General features: G+C 41.9%; 1 protein-coding gene across 9 annotated transcripts in view; it reads right to left on the reverse strand.

Annotated features, from left to right (window-relative positions):
* Positions 1–22,900, reverse strand: part of UNC13B (unc-13 homolog B) — a 224,849-nt gene that overhangs the window by 38,306 nt on the left and 163,643 nt on the right. For 3 of the 9 annotated variants that reach the window (XM_060300786.1, XM_060300792.1, XM_060300791.1), the window contains exons 2-4: positions 17,418–19,935; positions 1,859–1,906; positions 1,689–1,711 (exon numbers count right to left, since the gene is read on the reverse strand). The exons of 2 other annotated variants lie outside the window; for them this stretch is intronic. In XM_060300786.1, coding sequence (XP_060156769.1) covers positions 1,689–1,711; positions 1,859–1,906; positions 17,418–19,701 — 2,355 coding nt within the window. In that variant the 5' untranslated portion in view covers positions 19,702–19,935. The remainder of the gene's footprint in view (positions 1–1,688; positions 1,712–1,858; positions 1,907–17,417; positions 19,936–22,900) is intronic. 4 more of the 9 variants (XM_060300787.1, XM_070045732.1, XM_060300788.1 and 1 more) reach the window with 4 other exon arrangements.

Here is a 22,900-nt window from a genome sequence, read left to right on the forward strand (position 1 = left end):
ACAGAGAGAGTTCCAAAGCTGCCAGGGCTCTCCAGAGAACCAATGGTCCATGCTGTTTAGGCTCAACAGACCTAGAGCTAGTGGGTCTGGGGCTTCCCATCCCTCCTTGTACCCCTCCACTCCCAACAACTTCCCTGCCTCCTGAGACCTGGGTCCAGCTAACTATCCTGAGCAAATGAGCTCCAGAACAAGGGAGGCAGAAGTAAGCTGTTAAGGTCTGGACAGGGGCGAAGTTTTGGGAGGGCTAAAGATGGGAGAAGTTACAGACAAAATGAGGCGAGAGTACAAAAAGGAGAGGTAGGAAAGGTTAATGAGTGATGTAAAAGTGGGTAAGAATGACGCTGGATCAGCATCAGGCTTCAGATGAACTTCGGATTTAAGACCCTTTTCAGTAAGACCCTTCTCAGGTCGCCTGTACTCTAATCAAGCCTATCTGTCTACTGCCTATAGCCCTTCATGACCACATTTCGCTGCTTCTGCCTGCTGCCCTGGTTCTGAGTGGGATGATGTGGTAGAGGGAGGGCCAGGCCCAAAAGGCAGCCAGAAGTGGTTGAATCAAGTCTCCTAAGCTTCTTGTGAGGGGTAGCCCATCCCTAAATCCCCAGATCCTACCAACCAGAACTTATCCTCCCTTTGGAAACAGTCACCGCACTGAGCAGATCTTTATTTCCTACCTAGAATTAGATGTTTGCCAGAAACCACTGGGCTTAAGGAAACAAAGTCACAAAAAGCCTTTGGCAGCCAGAGTTCACAGGCTCAGATCATACACATTTCCTGTGCTTAGAGGGGACAATGGGTCTGCAGAAGCCTGCAGACACAGCATAGAGCATGCACACGCAGGGCACAGAAGGAGGGCCGGGGGAATGAGAGGAGGTCTAGACAAAGTGCCTATAGGAGGTACATTCATAGACACCACTTGCACCTGAGGAAGCATAGGTGAGCACAGATCCTGCACACAGAGCTACAGAACATGTGCACACACCCATCTGGGGGAGGATTCAGTATTCACTAGGGCCCGAATCACTGGCAAAAGAAACCCTTACTGTCTTCAGGAACCAGTGCTTGGAGGCACAGAGCGTTAGTATACCATGCATTCACATGGCATGGGGAAACCACATCACAGGTCTACAGAAGCTTGTGCTCACAGAGAGGCTAGGAAGCCTGCTCAGAAGCACACATTTCGGCCCTAGGCAAGAGGTACAAAAAGCCTACAGAAGCTCCTGCTCTCAAATACAAAATGTGAATGCATGCTGGGCTCAGCAAGGGTTTACAGCATATGCCAATCTGCAGCAATAAGTAGAAAACGGACACACGCTGTGCAAAGTAGGAAAAGAGGAAGGCAATCAGTATCTGGGGGAGTCAAACTGAGCACAGGTATAAGCACACACATGCTACATTGAATGTGCACCATGCTGGCACATACATTCTCACACTGCTCCAGGGATGTCTGCAGGAGCACACACAAGCATGGAGCATGCACACAAACTGCTTTCAGGAAAAACAGACTAGCTGCATGAGCCAAAGCTCACGAGGCACAGATCATAAGCACACGTGCGTACACACACACACACACACACACACACACACACACACACACACACACACACACACACACACACACACACTGTGCTCAGGAGGGAGAGGAGAGAATTGACAACAAAAAGGGCCCTAAAGGGCCAGAGCACAACCTGAAGGGCTCCTCGCTTTCCTTCTGCAAGGAGAGAAAGAGCAGAAAAAAAGGGCAGAGAGGTTAGTAGATTCAGTTGTAAGTCAGCTAAACCTCATGGAACATGGAGAAGAGGGAGATGTCCTCTGAACAACTGGGTAGTTCACAGAGTCCAGCTCCCAGAATCCTTACCTCCTGTATTTGCTGGCCCCTGCTTTTCAGTTGAGAATCCAGATTTGGCTACAAAAACCAAAGGACAAAGTCTACCTGAGAATTTCAGTCACCCTTTCCCCCCTTTCCAAAGTGGTCTGCGTGCAGGGTCAGGGCCACAAGACCAGCTTTGTTTGTTACCAAGGGTCACTCCAACAGGCTATCTGAACTGACTGAACACAGAGTGGGTTCCTTCCTCAGAAGCTCCATGAGTTCACTCTGAATCTGGGATAAGTCCGCAAACCCCAAAGGCCTGGTAGCTGAGCTCTTTCCATTTTGTAATACAGTCTTGGCCACGTGTTTGCCCAACAAGCCCTGGCTTTCCCAGAGCCTAAGTTAAGTTAGGCCAAGTTAAGGCCTAGAATTAAGGCCAGGACCAGGATGCTCAATGGCCATAGATTTGGAGGCACCAACAGGCCACTGCCCTTTCACAAGTCACCATGATCTGGACAATAAAACCATGACTGCAGTCCCAGGCTTGACTATCTACCAAATCCAGAACAATACACCAAAGGAAACTGACACTTCCAGAAGGACCCAAGCAAGCCACAGGAGAGGAAGAATAAAGACCAGAGATTACTCCTTTCCTATTCGTCAGAGACTACACTGCCTTCTAGGCCACACGTGCTTCACGAAGGCTTCCTTCTCTAAGGAAAGTCCACTTACCTGGGCCCATCAGCTCCCCTTTTCTTTTTTCCTCATCCTTTTTAAAGACCCACTGATATTACATAACAAGTAGAAGGGAGAATCATGGAAACTAACTCATAAGTTCCTGATTTTTCAAGCTACTTCTGATGACCTAATGGGTCACCTGATTTGACAGAAGAATGAATACAGGAACAGGAATCCTCCAAAACAGTGCAGCTTCAGAAAAGTGGGTGAGATAAAAAAGACACTTCCTGGAAAGCAGACATGTCTCTTCTACATCTATTCCCTACTTCCTTAGAGCACTCTATTCCCTTTGAAAAAGAAAACTAGGCAAGGAACACTTTAACTGACCCTGTGACTCAAATTGGAAAGGATTCTCTCTTCCTCCACTATCTTAAATATCAATACATTGTACACATCATGTCAAAGTTACTTCGATTGTGTCCTTCTGTTCTTCCCAGAGTTCCCCATAATGTCTAAAGAAGAAAATTCAATCTATTGACAAGGCCGTCAAGGCTCTCCATGACCTGGCCTCTTGCATCTATTGGGTGAGCTCAGACTGATTCTTAAGACTTAGCTCAAAACAAAATTAATCTGCATATGGGCTCCTCAGTTACTGAGTTATTGTAATCCTGTCTCAGTCCGTGGGTGGGGAAATAGTCTCAAGAGGTGAACTACAGAAACACAAAGGCCTTTTTCTCTTTTCCCTACAACTTCCTCCTTCATATGGTACATCTTTAACTTGTGCTCATCGTTTTACCCCAAGGACCAAAGCTGAGCTGGCTTGAGAGGAGACTGTGTCTGTGGTTAAGAGACCACAGATTAGTGTAGGGAAGTGCATTCTGTGGTTCATATGGAGCTCTAACTTGGAGGCTAGCTTATTGGGTGTGTGTTGTTTGAGGATTCCTTTCATTTTCAGGCACATAAAATGTCTTGGCACCCCTACCGTGGTGCAGGGTGCCCCTTTTGAGAGTGTTTTCCAAGAAGCTTTAGGTAAGGGTGACCAAGCAGGGCCAAATTGTGTTGACGGGCTCCATGCACAATTAAAAGACAACAAAACAGTTCACGTTGACATCAGATGGAGGACGTTTGGTAATCTTTGATCCCCATTTGAGACTTCTAAGTGTCTTCCTCCCTTTCCAACATGAAAATTCAGTAAACTTGAAAGAAAATCATCTGTGAGTTCCTTCAACTTGTAACTCATAGTCATGATAATCCAGAGGGAATATGCACTGGTGACTTTAAAGGCTACAATCTTTGACAGTCCCAAAGCAGTGCAGCTCTGTAGAAGGTAGTGGAAGAAAGTTTTCTTTCTACTTTGTTGAGGAAATTACTTAGGAATTTAGATGGGTAAAAGGTACCCTTGCCTTATTCCACTTTCTTATTTTCTTAGCCCCCTTTCCTTTTGAAATGTTTAACTGATTTCATGTCAGAGTAGGGAATGCATTCTCCATCCCCATCCTTTGCCCTCCCAGGAAGTCAGTGTATTGATCATCTTTTTGGGCTTCCCCTCCAAAGGACCTTTTTCTGCACTGGAAGCCTCCACACTTAGCTCTTTGTTTTGTTACTGCTGTGTTTAGATTAATTTGGACAGATCTTTGTGCCACACAGGAATTTTTTGTTTTTTTAAGAAAAATCTATAGGTGAAAAATTACTGATTAAACTGTGTGTGCGTCTATGTGCGTGCAACATAAAAGTACATTAGCACCTAAGGAACATGAATCTTGGTTCCTGTAAAACTGCAAATTGATATGGTATTAATAACAAAAAAAGACTTAGCTCAAATATTAATGCCTCTATGAAAATTTATCTGCCTTCCTCTCAAAAACAGAATTAGATGCTTCTCTACTATGTATACATGGTACCCATGCTTTTGTGCTGCACACTTCTATGATAGTATGTTGTTAGTATGTTTCATTGTTAATTGTCTGTATAAACATCTCCCTTTATACACTGTGAATTTCTTGAGAGCAATAATTACATATACTATATTATCACACCTTTGTAGTCTGAGGGTTTAGCACATCTAGCGTTTTTCTGTAGTAAAAGGAACTTGAACTTTCAGGACTTAGAGAACAAAAGCCTTTCTAAGAACATGTGTCTTCCTTCCCATCAGGAAACGTGCACAAGCTTTTTAGATAGCCTCATCCACCAGAAGGCAGAGAGCAGAAGCAAGAACTACAATCCTGCAGCCTGTGGAACAAAAACTACATTCACAGAAAGATAGACAAGATGAAAAGGCAGAGGGCTATGTACCAGATGAAGGAACAAGATAAACCCCAGAAAAACAACTAAATGAAGTGGAGAGAGGCAACCTTCCAGAAAAAGAATTCAGAATAATGATAGTGAAGATGATCCAGGACCTCCGAAAACGAATGGAGGCAAAGATAGAGAAGATGCAAGAAGTTTAACAAAGACCTAGAAGAATTAAAGAACAAACAAACAGAGATGAACAATACAATAACTGAAATGAAAACTACACTAGAAGGAATCAATAGCGGAATAACTGAGGCAGAAGAACGGATAAGTGACCTGGAAGACAGAATGGTGCAATTCACTGCTGCAGAACAGAATAAAGAGAAAAGAATGAAAAGAAGACAGCTTAGGAGACCTCTGGGACAACATTAAACACAACAACATTCGCATTATAGGGGTCCCAGAAGGAGAAGAGAGAGAGAAAGGACCAGAGAAAATATTTGAAAAGATTATAGTCGAAAACATCCCTAACATGGGAAAGGAAATAGCTGCCCAAGTCTAGGAAAAGCAGAGAGTCCCATACAGAATAAATCTAAGGAGAAACACGCCGAGACACATAGTAATCAAATTGGCAAAAATTAAAAACAAAGAAAAATTATTGAAAGTGCCAAGGGAAAAACGACAAATAACATACAACGGAACTCCCAGAAGGTTAACAGCTGATTTCTCAGCAGAAACTCTACAAGCCAGAAGGGAGTGGTATGACATATTTAAAGTGATGAAAGGGAAGAACCTATAACCAAGATTACTTGACCCAGCAAGGACCTCATTCTGATTCGATGGAGAAATCCAAAGCTTTACAGACAAGCAAAAGGTAAGAGAATTCAGCACCACCAAACCAGCTCTACAACAAGTGCTAAAGGAACTTCTCTAAGTGGGAAACACAAGAGAAAAAAAGGACCTACAAAAACAAACCAAAACAATTATGAAAATGGTCATAGGAACATACATATCGATAATTACCTTAAACGTGAATGGATTAAATGCTCCAACCAAAAGACACAGGCTTGCTGAATGGATACAAAAACAAGACCCATATATGTGCTCTCTACAAGAGACCCACTTCAGACCTAGGGACACATACAGACTGAAAGCGAGGGAATGGAAAAAGATATTCCATGCAAATGGAAATCAAAAGAAAGCAGGAGTAGCAATACTCATATCAGATAAAATAGACTTTAAAGAATGTGACAAGAGACAAGGAAGGACACTACATAATGATCAAGAGATTAATCCAAGAAGAAGAGATAACAATTATAAATATATATGCACCCAACATAGGAGCACCTCAATACATAAGGCAATTGCTAACAGCTATAAATGAGGAAATCGACAGTAACACAATAATAGTGGGGGACTTTAACATCTCACTTACACCAATGGACAGATCATACAGACAGAAAATTAATAAGGAAACACAAGCTTTAAATGACACAGTACAACAGATAGATTTAATTGATATTTATAGGACATTTCATCCAAAAACAGCAGACTACACTTTCTTCTTGAGTGTGCACGGAACATTCTCCAGGATAGGTCACATCTTGGGTCACAAATCAAGCCTCAGTAAATTTAAGAAAACTGAAATCATATCAAGCATCTTTTCTGACCACAACGCTATGAGATTAGAAATCAGTTACAGGGAAAAAAACCTAAAAAACAAAAAAACACAGAGGCTAAACAATACATTACTAAATAACCAAGAGATCATTGAAGAAATCAAAGAGGAAATCAAAAAATACCTAGAGACAAATGACAATGAAAACACGATGATCCAAAACCTATGGGATACAGCAAAAGCAGTTCTAAGAGGGAAGTTTATAGCAATATAAGCCTACCTCAAGAAACAAGAAACATCTCAAATAAAAAATCTAACCCTACATCTAAAGGAACTAGAGAACGCAGAACAAACAAAAACCAGTTAGCAGGAGGAAAGAAATCATAAAGATCAGAGCAGAAATAAATGAAACAGAAACAAAGAAAAAAATAGCAAATATTAATAAAACTAAAAGCTGGTTCTTTGAGAAGATAAACAAAATTGATAAACCTTTAGACAGACTCATTGAGAAAAAGAGGGAGAGGACTCAAATCAATAAAATTAGAAATGAAAAAGGAGAAGTTACAACAGACACCGCAGAAATATAAAGCATCCTAAGAGACTACTACAAGCAACTCTATGCCAATAAAATGGACAACCTGGAAGAAATGGACAAATTCTTAGAAAGGTATAACCTTCTAAGACTGAAGCAGGAAGAAATAGAAAATATGAACAGACCAATCACCAGTAATGAAATTGAAACTGTGATTAAAAATCTTCCAACAAACAAAAGTCCAGGACTAGATGGCTTCACGGGTGAATTATATCACACATTTAGAGAAGAGCTAACACCCATCCTTCTCAAAGTCTTCCAAAATATAGCAGAGGGAGGAACACTGCCAAACTCATTCTATGAGGCCACCATCACCCTGATACCAAAACCAGACAAAGACACTACAAAAAAAGAAAATTACAGACCAATATCACTGATGAATATAGATGCAAAAATCCTCAACAAAATACTAGCAAACAGAATCCAACAACCCATTAAAAGGATCATACACCATGATCAAGTGGGATTTATCCCAGGGATGCAAGGATTCTTCAATATACACAAATCAATCAATGTGATACACCATATTAACAAACTGAAGAATAAAAACCATATGATCATCTCAATAGATGCAGAAAGAGCTTTTGCCAAAATTCAACACCCACTTATGATAAAAACTCTCCAGAAAGTGGGCATAGAGGGAACCCACCTCAACACAATAAAGGCCATATACGACACACCAAAGTAAACATCATTCTCAATGGTGAAAAACTGAAAGCATTTCCTCTAAGATCAGGAACAAGACAAGGATGTCCACTCCCACCACTATTATTCAACATAGTTTTGGAAGCCCTAGCCACAGCAATCAGAGAAGAAAAAGAAATAGAAGAAAACAAATTGGAAAAGAAGAAGTAAAACTGTCACTGTTTGCAGATGACATGATACTATACATAGAGAATCCTAAAGATGCTACCAGAAAACTACTAGAGCTAATCAGTGAATTTGGTAAAGTTGCAGGATTCAAAATTAATGCACAGAAATCTCTTGCATTCTTATATACTAATGATGGAAAATCTGAAAGAGAAATTAAGGAAACACTCCCATTTACCATTGCAACAAAAGGAATAAAATACCTAGGAATAAACCTACCTGGGGAGACAAAAAACCTGCATGCAGAAAACTATAAGACCCTGATGAAAGAAATTAAAGATGATACAAACAGATGGAGAGATATACCATGTTCTTGGATTGGAAGAATCAACATTGTGAAAATGACTATACTACCCAAAGCAATCTACAGATTCAATGCAATCCCTATCAAATTACCAATGGCATTTTTCACAGAACTAGAACAAAAAATCTAAAAATTTGTATGAAGACACAAAAGACCCCGAATAGCCAAAGCAGTCTTGAAGGAAAACAATGGAGCTGGAGGAATCAGACTCCCTGACTTCAGACTATAGTGCAAAGCTACAGTAATCAAGACAATATGGTACTGGCACAAAAACAGAAATGTAGATCAACGGAACAGGATAGAAAGCTCAGAGATAAACCCACGCACCTATGGTCAACTAATCTATGACAAAGGAGGCAAAGATATACAATGGAGAAAAGACAGCCTCTTCAATAAGTGGTGCTGGGAAAACTGGACAGCTACATGTAAAAGAATGAAATTAGAACACTCCCTAACACCATACACAAAAATAAACCAAAATGGATTAGAGACCTAAATGTAAGACCAGACACTATAAAACTCTTAGAGGAAAACATAGGGGCTTCCCTGGTGGCGCAGTGGTTGGGAGTCCGCCTGCCGATGCAGGGGACACGGGTTTGTGCCCCGGTCTGGGAGGATCCCACATGCCGCGGAGCGGGTGGGCCCGTGAGCCATGGCCGCTAAGCCTGTGTGTCCGGAGCCTGTGCTCCGCAATGGGAGAGGCCACAACAGTGAGAGGCCCGCGTACCGCAAAAAAAAAAAAAAAAAAAAATAGGAAGAACACTCTTTTACATAAAACACAGCAAGATCTTTTTTGATCCACCTCCTAGAGTAATGGCAATAAAAACAAAAATAGACAAATGGGACCTAATGAAACTTAAAAGCTTTTGCCAAGCAAAGGAAACTACATACAAGATGAAAAGACAACCCTCAGAATGGGAGAAAATATTTGCAAATCAATCAACAGACAAAGGATTAATCTCCAAAATATATAAAAAGCTCATGCAGCTCAATATTAAAAAAACAAACAACCCAATCCAAAAATGGGCAGAAGACCTAAATAGACATTTCTCCAGAGAAGACATACAGATGGCCAAGAAGCAGATGAAAAGCTGCTCGACATCACTAATTATTAGAGAAATGCAAATCAAAACTACAATGAGGTATCACCTCACACTGGTTAGAATGGGCATCATCAGAAAATCTACAAACAACAAATGCTGGAGAGGGTGTGGAGAAAAGGGAACCCTCTTGCACTGTTGGTGGGAATGTAAATTGATACAGCCACTATGGAGAACAGTATGGAGGTTCCTTGAAAAACTAAAAATAGAATTACCATGTGACCCACCAATCCCACTACTGGGTATATACCCAGAGAAAACCATAATTCAAAAAGACACATGCACCCCAATGTTCATTGCAGCACTATTTACAATAGGCAGCTCATGGAAGCAACCTAAATGCCCATAAACAGACGAATGGATAAAGAAGATGTGGTACATATATACAATGGAATATTACTCAGCCATAAAAAGGAACGAAATTGGGTCACTTGCAGAGATGTGGATGAATCTAGAGACTGTCATACAGAGTGAAGTAAGTCAGAAAGAGAAAAACAAATATCGTATATTAACGCATATATGTGGAACCTAGAAAAATGGTACAGATGAACTGGTTTGCAGGGCAGAAATTGAGACACAGATGTGGAGAACAAACATATGGACATCAAGTGGGGAAAGCGTGGGGTGGGGCAGTGGTGGTGGCGATGATGGGATGAATTGGGAGACTGGGATAGACATATATACACTAATATGTATAAAATGGATAACTAATAAGAACCTGCTGTATAAAAAAATAAATAAAATTCAAAAAAAAATTTAAAGAAATAAAATAAAAAAAAAGAACATGTGCCTTGCCTAAGAGAAAAGATAGGTCACTTAGTCAATAGCCTGTACCATTTTCCAGACCCCAAAGAACTGCTGTACTAGTCCCTTCAGTTTGTCCCACCCACTGGACAAACATTTTCTTGTTTAAAAAAACTTTTTCTTGTTAGGAATCAAATTTTTTGTGCTTCATAACCGCCTAAAATGCCTTAGGATTTTTCCACTGAGATTTAGTTTTCAATTTAAGTGATAAATGTCTATATAACACCTTCTTTGCAGGAAAATTCCTGACCCCTAAGAATGATCTCACTGTTCCAGATAGTCCACCTTATAAGGAAGTGACATACTTCCTCATTGTTAAAACAATCGTAACTCCATTACTTGGGAGTCAAAAGACTTGAGGCACTCATCTTATCTGAGCATGCATTTCCTTATCTGTAAAAAGAGGATAAGACCACCAATCTCCCAGGCTTATTGTGAGGATTCATCTCTTAAATACTTATTGAGAACCTACGGCACATTAGGTACTGTTCTCATGCTGATGCAGCAGTGAACCCTGATCTTGAGAAGCTTCTATTCTAGTAGGAGGAGCAGACAACTAATAATGATGATGAAGATGATGATAGTAGCTCACACCAAGTGAACACATTACACATCTGGCATTTTATTTGAGTAAGCTCATTTATTTCTCATAACAACCCTACTGGGTAAATACTATTATAATCTCCATTTTCTGTTCATTAAAATGAAGATAGAGATGTTAAGAAACTTGCCTAAAGTCACAGCAAGTGGCAAAGCCAAAATTTGAAACGGCATTCTGGTTCCAGAATCTGGAACTATGTGTACTGTATCATGTATGATGGGGACTCTGCTGAAAAATTCAGGCAAGGGGAAAAGATATTGCCCTCTGTGGTGATGTTACGCTATTAAAATTTTATAAAAGATTGTCAGGGAGTCCTCATTGATAAAGCGACATCTAAGCAGAGACCTGAAGGAAATGAGTAAAGAAGCTATTCAGAGTGGTAAGAGAAAAGTATTCCAGTGAGAACATACAGCAAGTGCAAAGCCTTAGGTGAGAGCATGACGGGTGTGAAGGAACAAATTTGCCACAGAGTACCATTTCAAATAGGGCTTTACAGGCCCTTATAAGCACTTTGGCTTTCATTCTGAGTAAGACAGAAAAATCACTGGGAGGTCCTGAACAAAGAAGTGATATGATGTGACTCACATTTTATGAGGATTACTCTGGCTTGGGAGAACAGACTGTAGAGGGACAAGGGTAGAAGCAGGGAGATCAGTTAGACTACCACAATCATCTAGACAAGAGAAAATGGTGACTTACATAAAGATGTTAGTGGTTAAGATTCGGGATATTTTTTAAAGGCAAAGCAGGCAGAATTTACTAACTGATTGGATATGGGTTGTGAAAGAAAAGAAGTCAAGAATGACTCTATGGATTTGGGCCTGAGCAGCTAGCTGCAAGAATAGAGTTGCCATTTACTGTTAAGGAAGACTATAGGAAAAGCAGGTTTGGCAGGGCTTTGGGAGAAGGATCAGGAGTTTGGTTTTGGATACATCAAATCTGAGATGCCTATTCACAAGGAAATGTGGATGTTAAGTAGATGTGGAATCTGCTGTTCCTGGACAATATCTGGGCCAGATATAAATCTGGAAATGCTTATGAAAATCATGCGATTGAAACATATTACCTAGGAGGTGAGTATAAATAAAAAGTAGTAGTCGGGATTGAATCCTGGGATACTACAAGGTTGGGAAGATAAGGAGGGACTAGCAAAGATGACTTGAGAAGGAATGGTCAATAATGTTGGAGGAGAACAAAGACAGAGAGGTGTTCTGGAAGCCAGGTGAAGAAAGTATTTCAAAAAGAAGAAATCGGGCTTCCCTGGTGGCGCAGTGGTTGAGAGTCCGCCTGCCGATGCGGGGGACGCGGGTTCGTGCCCCGGTCCAGGAAGATCCCACATGCGGCGGAGCGGCTGGGCCCGTGAGCCATGGCCACTGAGCCTGTGCGTCCGGAGCCTGTGCTCCGCAACGGGAGAGGCCACAACAGTGAGAGGCCCGTGTACCGCAAAAAAAAAAAGAAGAAATCAAGGGACTTCCCTGGCGGTCCAGTGGTTAAGATTCCATGCTTCCAACACAGGGGGCACGGGTTTGAACCCTGGTCGGGGAACTAAGATCCCACATGTGGTGTGGCGTGGTCAAAAAATTAAAAAAAAAAAAAGAAATTGAGGCATATGAATAGACTAAAGATCAATGGAATAGAATCGGGAGTCCAGAAATAAACTCTTACATTTATGGCCAGTTGATTTTTGACCATTCGATGGGTAAAGCATGTTCTTTTCAACAAATGATGCTGAGATAACTAGACATACACATGCTTAAGAAGGAAGTTGGACCCTATCTCACACCATATACAAAAATCAACTCAAAATGAATCATAGACCTAAATGTAATAGCTAAACAAAACCATAAAACATTTAGAAAAACACACAGGAGTTAATCTTTGTGACCTTGGATTAGACAGTGGTTTCTCAGCTATGAAACCAAAAGCAAAATTAACACAAGAATAGATAAATTGAACTTCATCAAAATTTAAAACTTTTGTACTCTACTCCATACCCATATTATGATGGCTATTACGAAACAAACAAACAAAAAACCAACCAGGAAGTAACAAGTGTTATTTAGCAAGGATGTGGAGAAATTAGAACCTGTGTGCACTGTTGTTGGGAATGTAAAATGATGCAGCCACTGTGGAAAATAATATGGCAATTCCTCAAAAAAAATGAGAATTACCATATGATCCATCAATGCCACTACTGCGTATATATCTAAAAGAAATGAAAGCAAGAACTCCAACAGATATTTGTACACCCATGTTTATAGCAGCATTATTTGCAATAGCCAAAAGGTAGAAGAAACCCAAGTGTCCACTGATGGATAAATGGACAAACAAATGTAGTATATATACATACAATGGAATATCATTCAGCCTTAAAAAGGAAGGAAATTCTGACATATGCTACAACATGGATGAACCTTGAAGAAATTATACCAAGTGAAATAAGCCAGTCACAAAAGGACAGATATTGTGCAAATACACTTATATGACGTACTTAGAGCAGTCAAATTTATAGAGACAGAAAGTACAATGGTGATTGCCAGTGGCTGGGGGGAGGAGAGAATGGGGAGTTAGTTTAATGGGTACAGAGTTTCAGCTGGGAAAGATGAAAAAGATCTGGAGATTGGATGGTGGTGATGGTTGCACAATGTGAATAAACTTAAAATGATTAAAATAATAAATTTTATGTTTTGTATATTTTACCAAAATAAAATTTTTTTTAAAATTATGCTTCAAAGGACACCATCAAGAAAGTGAAAAGACAACCTACAGATTGGGGAAAAATATATACAAAATATTTGTATAATTTGTATATAAGGGACCTATAGCCAGAACATATAAAGAACGCTTACAACTCAACAGAAAAAGACAAAGAACTCAATTTAAAAACGGGTAAAGGATTTGTAGACATTTCTCCAAAGAAAATATAAAAACGGCCAATAAGCACATGAAAAAAATGTTCAACATCATTAGCCACTAGGGAAATGCAAATCAAAACTAGAAGATACCAGTCACACCCACTGGGATGGCTATAATAAAAATAGAATGGCAAGGATGTGGAGAAATTTGAACTCTCATACATTGCTGGTAGAAGTGTAAAATGGTGCAGTCACATTGGAAAACAGTCCAGAAGTTCCTCAAAAATGTTAAACACAGAGTTATCATATAACCCAGCATTCCATTCCTAGGTATATACCCGAGAATTGAAATATATGTCCATGCAAAAACTCGTACATAAATGTTCATAGCAACATTATCCATACTAGCCAAAAAGTGGTAACAAAACAAAAGTCCATCAACGGATGGATGGATGAACAAAATGTGCTATATCCATGTAATGGAATATTATTCAGCCACAAAAAGAAATGAAGTACCCATACATGTAACAACATGGGTCAATTTTGAAAACATTGTGCTAAGTTGAAGAAGCCGGTCAGAAAAGGTCACATATTATATAAATCCATTTACATGCAATGTCCAGAATCCATAGAAATGGAAAGTAGATTAGTGGTTGCCAGAGGCTGGGGACAAAGAGGATTGGAGAATGACTATTAATAGATAGGGAGTTCTTCTTGGGGGTGATGGAAATGTTCTAGAATTGATCGTTGCATAACTCTGAATATACTAAAACCACTCAGTTGTACATTTTTAAGGGATTTTTTTTTTTTTTTTTTTTTTTTGCGGTACGCAGGCCTCTCACTGTTGTGGCCTCTCCCGTTGCGGAGCACAGGCTCCGGACGCGCAGGCTCAGCGGCCATGGCTCACGGGCCCAGCCGCTCCGTGGCACGTGGGATCTTCCCAGACCGGGGCACGAACCCGCGTCCCCCGCATCGGCAGGCGGACTCTCAACCACTGCGCCACCAGGGAAGCCCTTTTTAAGGGATTTTAAGGATGAATTTTATGGTATATAAATACCTAAAAAGCTGTTATAATAAAAAGAAGTAATCAATTACATCAAGTTGCTGATTGACTAAGAGAACTAAAAATGGACCAGAAGTTTGGCAATATGATGGCCTTGACAAAAGCTATTTTGGTAGTGGCAGGAATGAAAAAAATGGAATTTTAATGTAATGCATGTGAGAGTACTTCAAATAGTGCCTCTTACGTACCCCGCCCCACCCCCCCCAAAAAGGAAGAAAAAGCATTAAAAAAAAAAAGAACTCAAACTAAAGGTAATACACTACTAATCAGCTTAGGTCCTAAAAGGTCTCAAGCACAGCAGCGAAGGAAGCTTTTTCAAATGTTTTGTTGTGGTAGCAATCACTGTTGTATTGAATCAGTTTACCAGGTTAGGGTGACTGCTCTTGTGGACTCTATAACCCGAGTGTATTGGTGGTGAGAGGCCAGCCTGTGTATTTATGTACCTTCCTCTATTCCTCCTGCTTTATGGCATGGTGCTGGAGTCAGGCTGGACCTAGCACTGAAGAGATGCTGCCACTGCCTGGCAGCCTCTCCACCACCCCCTCTGTAGCCCACAGACCAGACTGGATCTTGGTAAGCACCCAGAACTCTGACTTGATCTCTTACTGGTGTTTCAGAAAATCTCCTTTGTCTCATTATCTCTGCTGCTGTCACAAGTTCCTGCATCGTCCAGCAGGATGTCAGCCCAGAAGGGAAACTCTGCAACTTGAAGAATTGGGCCCCAGAGCTCTGGATGCTCATGCTAACATCAACTCTAGGCAAGGTTTAAAGAGTTAGTAAGGAAGTACTGTTTTGATATTTGTAGTTTCTACTGTTGCTGTAATATAATAATTTCTAAATGCCCAGGGAGAAAGAAAAGGGGCTACAAAGTTAAAAGGAGAGAGAAATCACTTGTAGTTGAGGAATTATAGAAAGCTTCCTGGAGGAGGTGATACTTTGGCTGTATGTTAAAGAATTGAGTAAATTTTGCTAGGTTGATGTGGTAAACACAGTACCTTAGGCTAGAAGGAAGGATGTATATGTCAATATGCTGAAGACAAAGTATAAGGCAAATTTGTGAGACAGCAGTTTCTTTCTAGGTGGAGTACAGTGGGAGAATGGGAGATAAGCCTGGACATGTAAACTAGAGGCCAACTGTAGTGGTCATGCCAAATGAAGGAATTTAGACTTTTTTTGATAAGCTATAAAGAGTAGCTCTAGGGATATTTGAAAGGAACATGATTTTAATTTTTCAATTTAATTTTATGACTTGGTATTATATTCACATGATTCAAATTCTAAAAATTATAAAAGGGTATACAGTAAAAAATCTCCTTCTCATCCCACTAGTTTTTCACCTAATACCTTTCCCCATAGGCAATCCTGTATCAGTTTCCTATGTATCTTTGTGGTTTTTTGTTTGTTTGGGGTTTTTTTTGGCCGTGCCATGTGGCTTGCAAGATCTCAGTTCCCTGACCAGGGACTGAACCTAGGCCACAGCGGTGAAAGTCTGGAATCCTAACAACTAGGCCACCAGGGAACTCCCTCTTATGTGCCTTTGTGAGATATTCTATACATATATAAACAGACATTGTGGGTTTTTGTGTGTATTCTTACCCTCTCCTATTTATACAAATGTCAGCATCTTATACATACTGTTCTGCACCTTGTTTTCTTTAATATGTCAATATATCTTTCCATTTCAGTAACGAGGTACCTCTTCCTTTTTATAGCTGCATGGTACTGTATTCCATAGTTTGGATGTGCCAATAAGTTATTTAAACAGCCTTTCTTAACGAACATTAGGTTGTTTTCAATCATTGCTATTAAAAACAATGCTTCAAAAATAGCCTTGAACATATGTCCCTTCCACAGGTGAAAATGTACCTGCAGGGTATATTCCTGGAAGTAGTGTTGGGGCTCAAAGGGTATACATAATTTTGTTAAATTTTACCAATTGCCTTCCATAGAGGTTATACCAATTTCCACTCCCATCCCACTGGCAATGTATGAGTGCCTGTTCTCTCACACCTTTGCCAACACAATATGTTTCATAATTTTATTTTGCCTTAGAAAGATTAATCAGGTTATATGCATAAGAGGACAACCCCATTTACATTTAAAATTAGATGAATAAAGCATATGCTCTTTGGATAAATTTAATTTTGATTGGGAGAAGTAATTTTAAAGCTACATATCATCTCCATGCTGCCTAGAAAAAAAGTTTTCTCATTTCTTGTAGCCAAAAACCATTCCATTCTCTAGTTCTTAGGTAAGCACCCTTCAACTGGAGATGGAAGAAAGGGAATATGACCTGTGGAGAGCACAGTCAGGCTGGACAGCTCCAAGTTAGAAATAAGGTTCTGTATTGTCAACTCCAGTACTAGGAAGAAGACAGGTCGGGATAAGGGAAATTGCCACAGTGGCCTATGAGGTGGAGCTGCTGGAGAAATGGTAATCTTATCTCAGCAAGAAGCGCATGGAGAATAATTCTAAAATGCCACATAGGATTGCATCAGCCCCCCTAGCTCCTGTGAGAAACATGCCTCTTTTCCCCAGTCCTGCCTCCTACCCCACGCCTACTTTACACCAGAATATCCTAAAAGTCCTGCAGCTGTAAACTATTTTTGCCCAGATGCCCCTCCTTCTTTCGAAAAGGTATTTCTAAAGCTCCCGCCAATAAACTGGAAGCTCCCTACGGACAAGAACTCCTTTCCTGTTGCTTTTCAACTCTGTCACTCCAATTCCCACAGGATTCGCTTAACATCGGTATTCCAGTAACTGAGACTGATTCAAGCTGCGGACCTCCCCCATCACCTTGTGAAACTCACCACCAAGCTGGGTCTCATGCTGGCCTGATGAAGGCCCTACCCAGCCAGGTGTAAACCCATTAAACAGAGACTTGAAATACCTGGGTGCATGTCTTCTACCGAGAGATGGTCTGTCTTCTGTACTAGCTCGTGCAAAAGTTTTTTCTGCCTCAGTCTTTTCTCTCTTAGAACATCTTTTAAATTGTTGATGCATTTGTTGAGGTAGACGGTCTCTGCACACATTTGCTCTAGGCTTAGTCTGCCCTGTTTGGGAGATTCAGGCCTGGAACAAGTTTCACTTCCCAGACACGGAGCCAGAGCAAAACCTGGCGATGAATATGCAAGAGGCAAGTTATTGGAAGCCAGAGAGAAGTTGCTGGGATCCTGAGAGGTTTGGTCTCCCTGTGTAGAGATGCCCACTCCACCAGACACCACATTGAGCAAGCTCTCACTCCCCTGACTCCCAGGGCTCTCCACTGAGAAATCCTGGGCACCCCCTGAACTCACTGTCCCAAGAAGTCTATCACTGTTCTCTGACTGGGAACCACTCTCAATGCTTTCCAGGTCCTCAGGAGTGATGGACCCACTGTTCTCCAGCTTCTGAAATACTCCGTGCAAAGCTGAACGAAAGTGGTAAATTGCTCGGCCCAGTTTACTTGTGTAAAACTTGATTTCTACATCTTCATCCTCCTGTGAGCCACCCAGACAAGAGGACTTTTCAAAGACATCTTTAAGGACCTGCGCAGCACGTTCCTCCTCTTTATTCAAGTCAATATGAACCATGTCATTGAAAGTCTCAGGTCCTATGATGATTTCCTCTATCACGTTGTCACAGCTCAGAGTTGCAAACCTTCTGGACTTATCTGTCAAAAGGTCCTCTAGCTGCTTTGAGCTCAAAATATCAAGCCCAGCTTCACAGGCCAGGAGTTTGTCCTCTGTCTTCAGCAACCCAGACAATGATAGGCAGCTGCTGGCCTCGCTTTTAATACTGCAGTTGTTTTCTATTTTTGCTGCTTTATATGCTTCAAGTCCTTGGTTACACTGTTTGAAAACCTGGGGTTTCCCAGAATCCTCCTCCTTTGAGGTTAACTCTAGGGAAGGTTCCTCAAATTGATGAAGGTTGGACAGAGAAGCCTCTCTCCCTGTCAGTTCACCACAGGCGCCACTGATAATTTGGGGTGTTCCTGATGTTCCTTTTACTTCGTCCCTTGGCTTAGACTCATCACTTGGCTTTGCTAAATCGTTCTTGGGTGGGAAGCAAAGGCCTTGCTGTGCAGGAGTCTGGAGTTCTCTATGTTGATTCTGAGCCCTCATTTGATATACTCCTGTTATTGGTCCTCTGTCCCCTGTTTCCACCTGAAAAACTGGTTCATCCAGGTTTAAAGGATTCAAATTACAATCCTGAAGTTGTTGTTCCAAAAATGATAGAGACTCCTTTGGGGGATTCTTACAGCAGCACTGTGGCCGGCTTGGTTCGTCTCTGGTGGCAATCCGGATCCCTAAGCTCTGCAAGAGGATGGATTTCTGCAATATAAGGTCTCTGTGCTCTAGATGGGCAAGCTTCACAACAGTAGGCCTGGGGGCTGGCGCTTTGCCTGCTCTGTAAGCCTCTTTAATGTACCTATTGCACTGCATGCCATTAACACAGAGGTGTTTGGCCAGGAAGCTGTGCACCAGCTCCATGGTATTTTCCCCATCTTGCTCAGGAAGTCCATACAGATACAGAATGGCTTCCTCACTAGGTCGGTCCACATGGGGTTCCTGGGCCTTTCCCCCAACACTCACCTTGGCCAGAGAGCTGCTGCCCACCTGCAAGCCTTCTATTTCACTCAGAACTGAGTCTACACAGCTAGAGACTTCTTCCACTGAACCCCGGACTTGGCTCAAGTGCTGCCGCAACTCAGCAATTTCAGTTTGGAGACGGCTGATGCCTTGCAGCTCTCTGATGATATAGTCCACTACATCCCCCAAAGGTTCTTGCTGTTCACGGCTACAGCCTTGGCCAGGGCCTCTGGACAAAAGTGGTTTGGCTTGATCCCTCTCTGACGGCTCTTGACAGCTTGTGGTCATGCTGGCAGATGAGAGGTCCTGAGAGCCAGACCCTGAAACACAGGCAGTGGAGCCCAGAGGAAGCTGGCTGCTGGCCTGCTGCCCAAAGCTGCAATGCTGGGCCAGGCACCCATCTCTATCCCCACCAATGGCTGAGGCTACTGACCCACAGTGAGGGGACATGAAGCTGTCCTCTGGTAAGGATCCAGCAGGGCCTGAGGACTTGCTCTTGAAGCCACACAGAGTCTCCACCTTAGCTTTATCTGGGGAAAGCCTGGAGGAGGATCCCAAGGTGACCATGATTTCTTCCTCTGACTCTTGCAACAATCGCTTCATTTTCTCCCTCAGGGTCTGAGTGATTCTCAGCTTCTTCCTCTAGTTTCTGGTCAGGATGGTTAACAGAGATTGTGTTAGAAGGCAATACCCTGACCTGTTCTTTTCAGTCTATTTTTAGCAATTATTGCTGGCTGATGCCTTGGGCTTGGCCCACAGTGATGCCTAGAATGGTCCCATGTGTGGTCTCAAACCTGGCACATGTTCCTGGGTCCTAGCTTGACTCTAATCCTGCAGCTGGTGAAAAAGGAAAATAGTGCACTTGGATCAGAAGGCAGCAGGATAATATGAATCAAGCTGTCAAGCGGGAATAAGAACACTACTTTCTAATACTGTAGGAGTCAACAGTGACCTGCCTCCCAATGCTAGACTTAAAGGTTATAAGCAATCAGTTCTCTCTCCTTGGCTTCCCATCAGAGTTTTGCTGTAAAATCAGATCAAGTCCTTGTGTTCTGAGCAAGTAGCCAAAGTCAACAGGATCGAAACAAACTCCTGGGAAATAGGTGGGGTGAAGTCAGCAAGTGACTGAACCTTTACAAATTCAACATGAGGCTCAGAAATGAACATATAGATGTTTAACCACCAAAGCTCAAATCACATACACAGTAAAAGACAAGACGTGGAATGTTTCTTTTTTTTTCCCCCTCCAGTTTGTTGCTCTGGTGAAGGCTCAACTACTTAAAGGTTTGCTCCTGCCTGTGCTTATAGCACAAAGTGTTTTCCCTTTGTTTAGTGATAGCAACCCTTCACTTGGAGAAAGGACCATGACAAGAAAGTGATTTCCTAGCACTGTCCACTGCTGGAGTAACAGAGGGTTGCTCTAGCCCCACTGAATGGCCTGGAGAGAACAATGCACGTGGCAGGCGGGGAGCTGATTACATCAGAGAGAGGTCCAGGGTGCTCTACTGTTTTCCAAAAAGGTGAAAAAAGACCTGCCACCAGTCTTGCCCCTAAACTCTGAGCTACCAGTGACTGTAGCTTAGGCAGAGATGACTGTTACCTTATGTGGGGTGGGCATCCATTCCGTTTTTACTGGGAACATGTAGCCTGTAGGGAAGGAGCACAGTGGAAAGTACAAAGGATGAAGCAGAGAGCCCAGGAATGCATGGGACTACCAATACTCTCTGGCTCTGCTGGGTCAGCCCGGGACAGGTAAAATGAGTTGGTGGGAGACATGCTACCCTTCATGTTCTTCAACTGGAGATGGTTTCTCTATTTTCTAGATTTGACCTAGATTTCTAAATCTTCTAAAACCCCTGCCTCCTTTTCTTTTCCCAGTACTCAAGTTAACCCTAAAAAGTAAAAATTGTCTGTGAAGAACATAAGCTGACTGCTCCCACAGCAATTCATTTGCAGGAAAGGCCATCAACTATAGTCTTTGGGTCTGAAAATTAAAAGCACTGTGCTTTTGAGTTACGTCTATTAAAAAAAAAAAAAAGCACTGTGCTTCTGCAGACTAAGAAGAACCAGAAGAACAAGTCACAAGACTTGCGATAAAGATGAAGCTGACCCCTTTTACTGGAAATAACCAGGCCAAGAATCAAGAGACAGAAACTAGATTAATTCCCTTTTCATTTCTTCCCTTCTTCTCTCTAGCTCATGTAAAAACTCTATTTCATCTAGGAATTCTTCATCTGAGAACTCTATCCATCCTGTGAGGCATTGGAGAGGCCTAATTATTGCTTTTTAAGCATTATCGCTTTACTCTGATGTTTTAAGGAGCCAGGATCAGCCATTCCCCTAATGTGGTCAACTCAGTCTAGTCTGTGTGTGTGTGCATGTGTGTGAGAGAGAGACAGAGACAGAGACAGAGACAGAGAGAAACAGAGAATGCTCTATGTGCACAGTCAGAACTACTGGGTCTCGGGCTTAGTGCCCAGCTGCCTAGATAGCAAAGCCCCCAATTCTAGGACTGACTCATCAAATTCTTCCCTCTCTCCTCCCAAAAGTACAAAATCTACATTTCCAAAGCCACCCATTTCTTTTCTCCCCAAGGTGCAAGGTCTGGGTACCCCGATTTGGTCTTGGCACCTGGTATTAGCTTTGAGCAACGTCCCTAGACTGATGGACTAGAGTTGGCAATTAGCCTTTCAAGTTTTTCTCAAAGAGAAAGACCGCTTACTAAACCAAGATGGAAGCTCTGCATATGACCACATGAAGCCATGAGCAAGTGCTACTAGACTGAGAATCCAGAGACATAAGTTTGAGTCTTGCTTCACCAGTGACCTTGGATTAAACACTTCTCTCTGTGCCTTAGTTTTCTCATCTGTAAAGTGGGGGAGATAGTCACAGGAATGTTATAAAGCTAAAATGAGAGACTGGTAATTAGTAAACTGTAAAGCATTGCAGTGTTATTATTACTGACATGGCAAGACCCTGGGACAAAGAAGCAGGAAAACCAATATCTAAGCCAAGTGTGCAATTGCCTAAGTGGTTTGACTTGAGTGAACCATGACTTCTATCCCAGCCCCAGACCCTTACCTTTCCCAGTCTCTTCTAGTGGTCTACAGCAATGCCTGGAACCCTACCATTACAGTGTCACTCTTTGTTAGTCTTTCTTTTTTCTAAAAGTTTTCTTTTTAAGGTAAGAAAAGGGAGGAGCAAAATATTCACTCCCCAACATTTGATTCAGGTGACAGAAGGCTTGCCCTCAGGCAGCCTGAAAGCATGAGGAAGGAGAAAACTGCTACAGGAGGCAAACTTTTCCTTTCTAATGCTAGCGAGACCCAGAACTCATTGCCAGGTCCTCCAAGGCCAGCCCCACTTTGGTCTAGAGGAGACAGTTTTTCAGGAACGAAAATGAAGCTGACTCTCCTGCTATGGCTTCAGTGCAGGCCAGGTTAACTTTGGGCCTATCTGCTTCTGCCCCTCAGATTAATATTCCAGATAGGGTTGGACAGTCTCGCCAAGTTCCCCTCCAAAAATGCAGTGCTTGCAACACTGGCTGGCCAGCCACACAGAGGGCAAATGGCTCAGCCACTGTATTCAGAGGATCCTGAAGGACTAAAGGCAGAGCTGCCTGGTTTCCTACATTAGTGACAAACAGGAAATTTCCAGCTAGAGCTGCCATAGCAACTCCTCCCAGCCTCAAACAAAGATGATTGCTTTCATATTAAACAAACAAACAAAACCCTCTAAACCTTCTTCTGAATTGGTAGCTAGAGCCCGCAGATGAACTCTAAACTTAAGAATCACCTCCGAG

Source organism: Globicephala melas, chromosome 6 (assembly GCF_963455315.2).
Source record: "Globicephala melas chromosome 6, mGloMel1.2, whole genome shotgun sequence".
Taxonomy (NCBI): Eukaryota; Metazoa; Chordata; class Mammalia; order Artiodactyla; family Delphinidae; genus Globicephala; species Globicephala melas.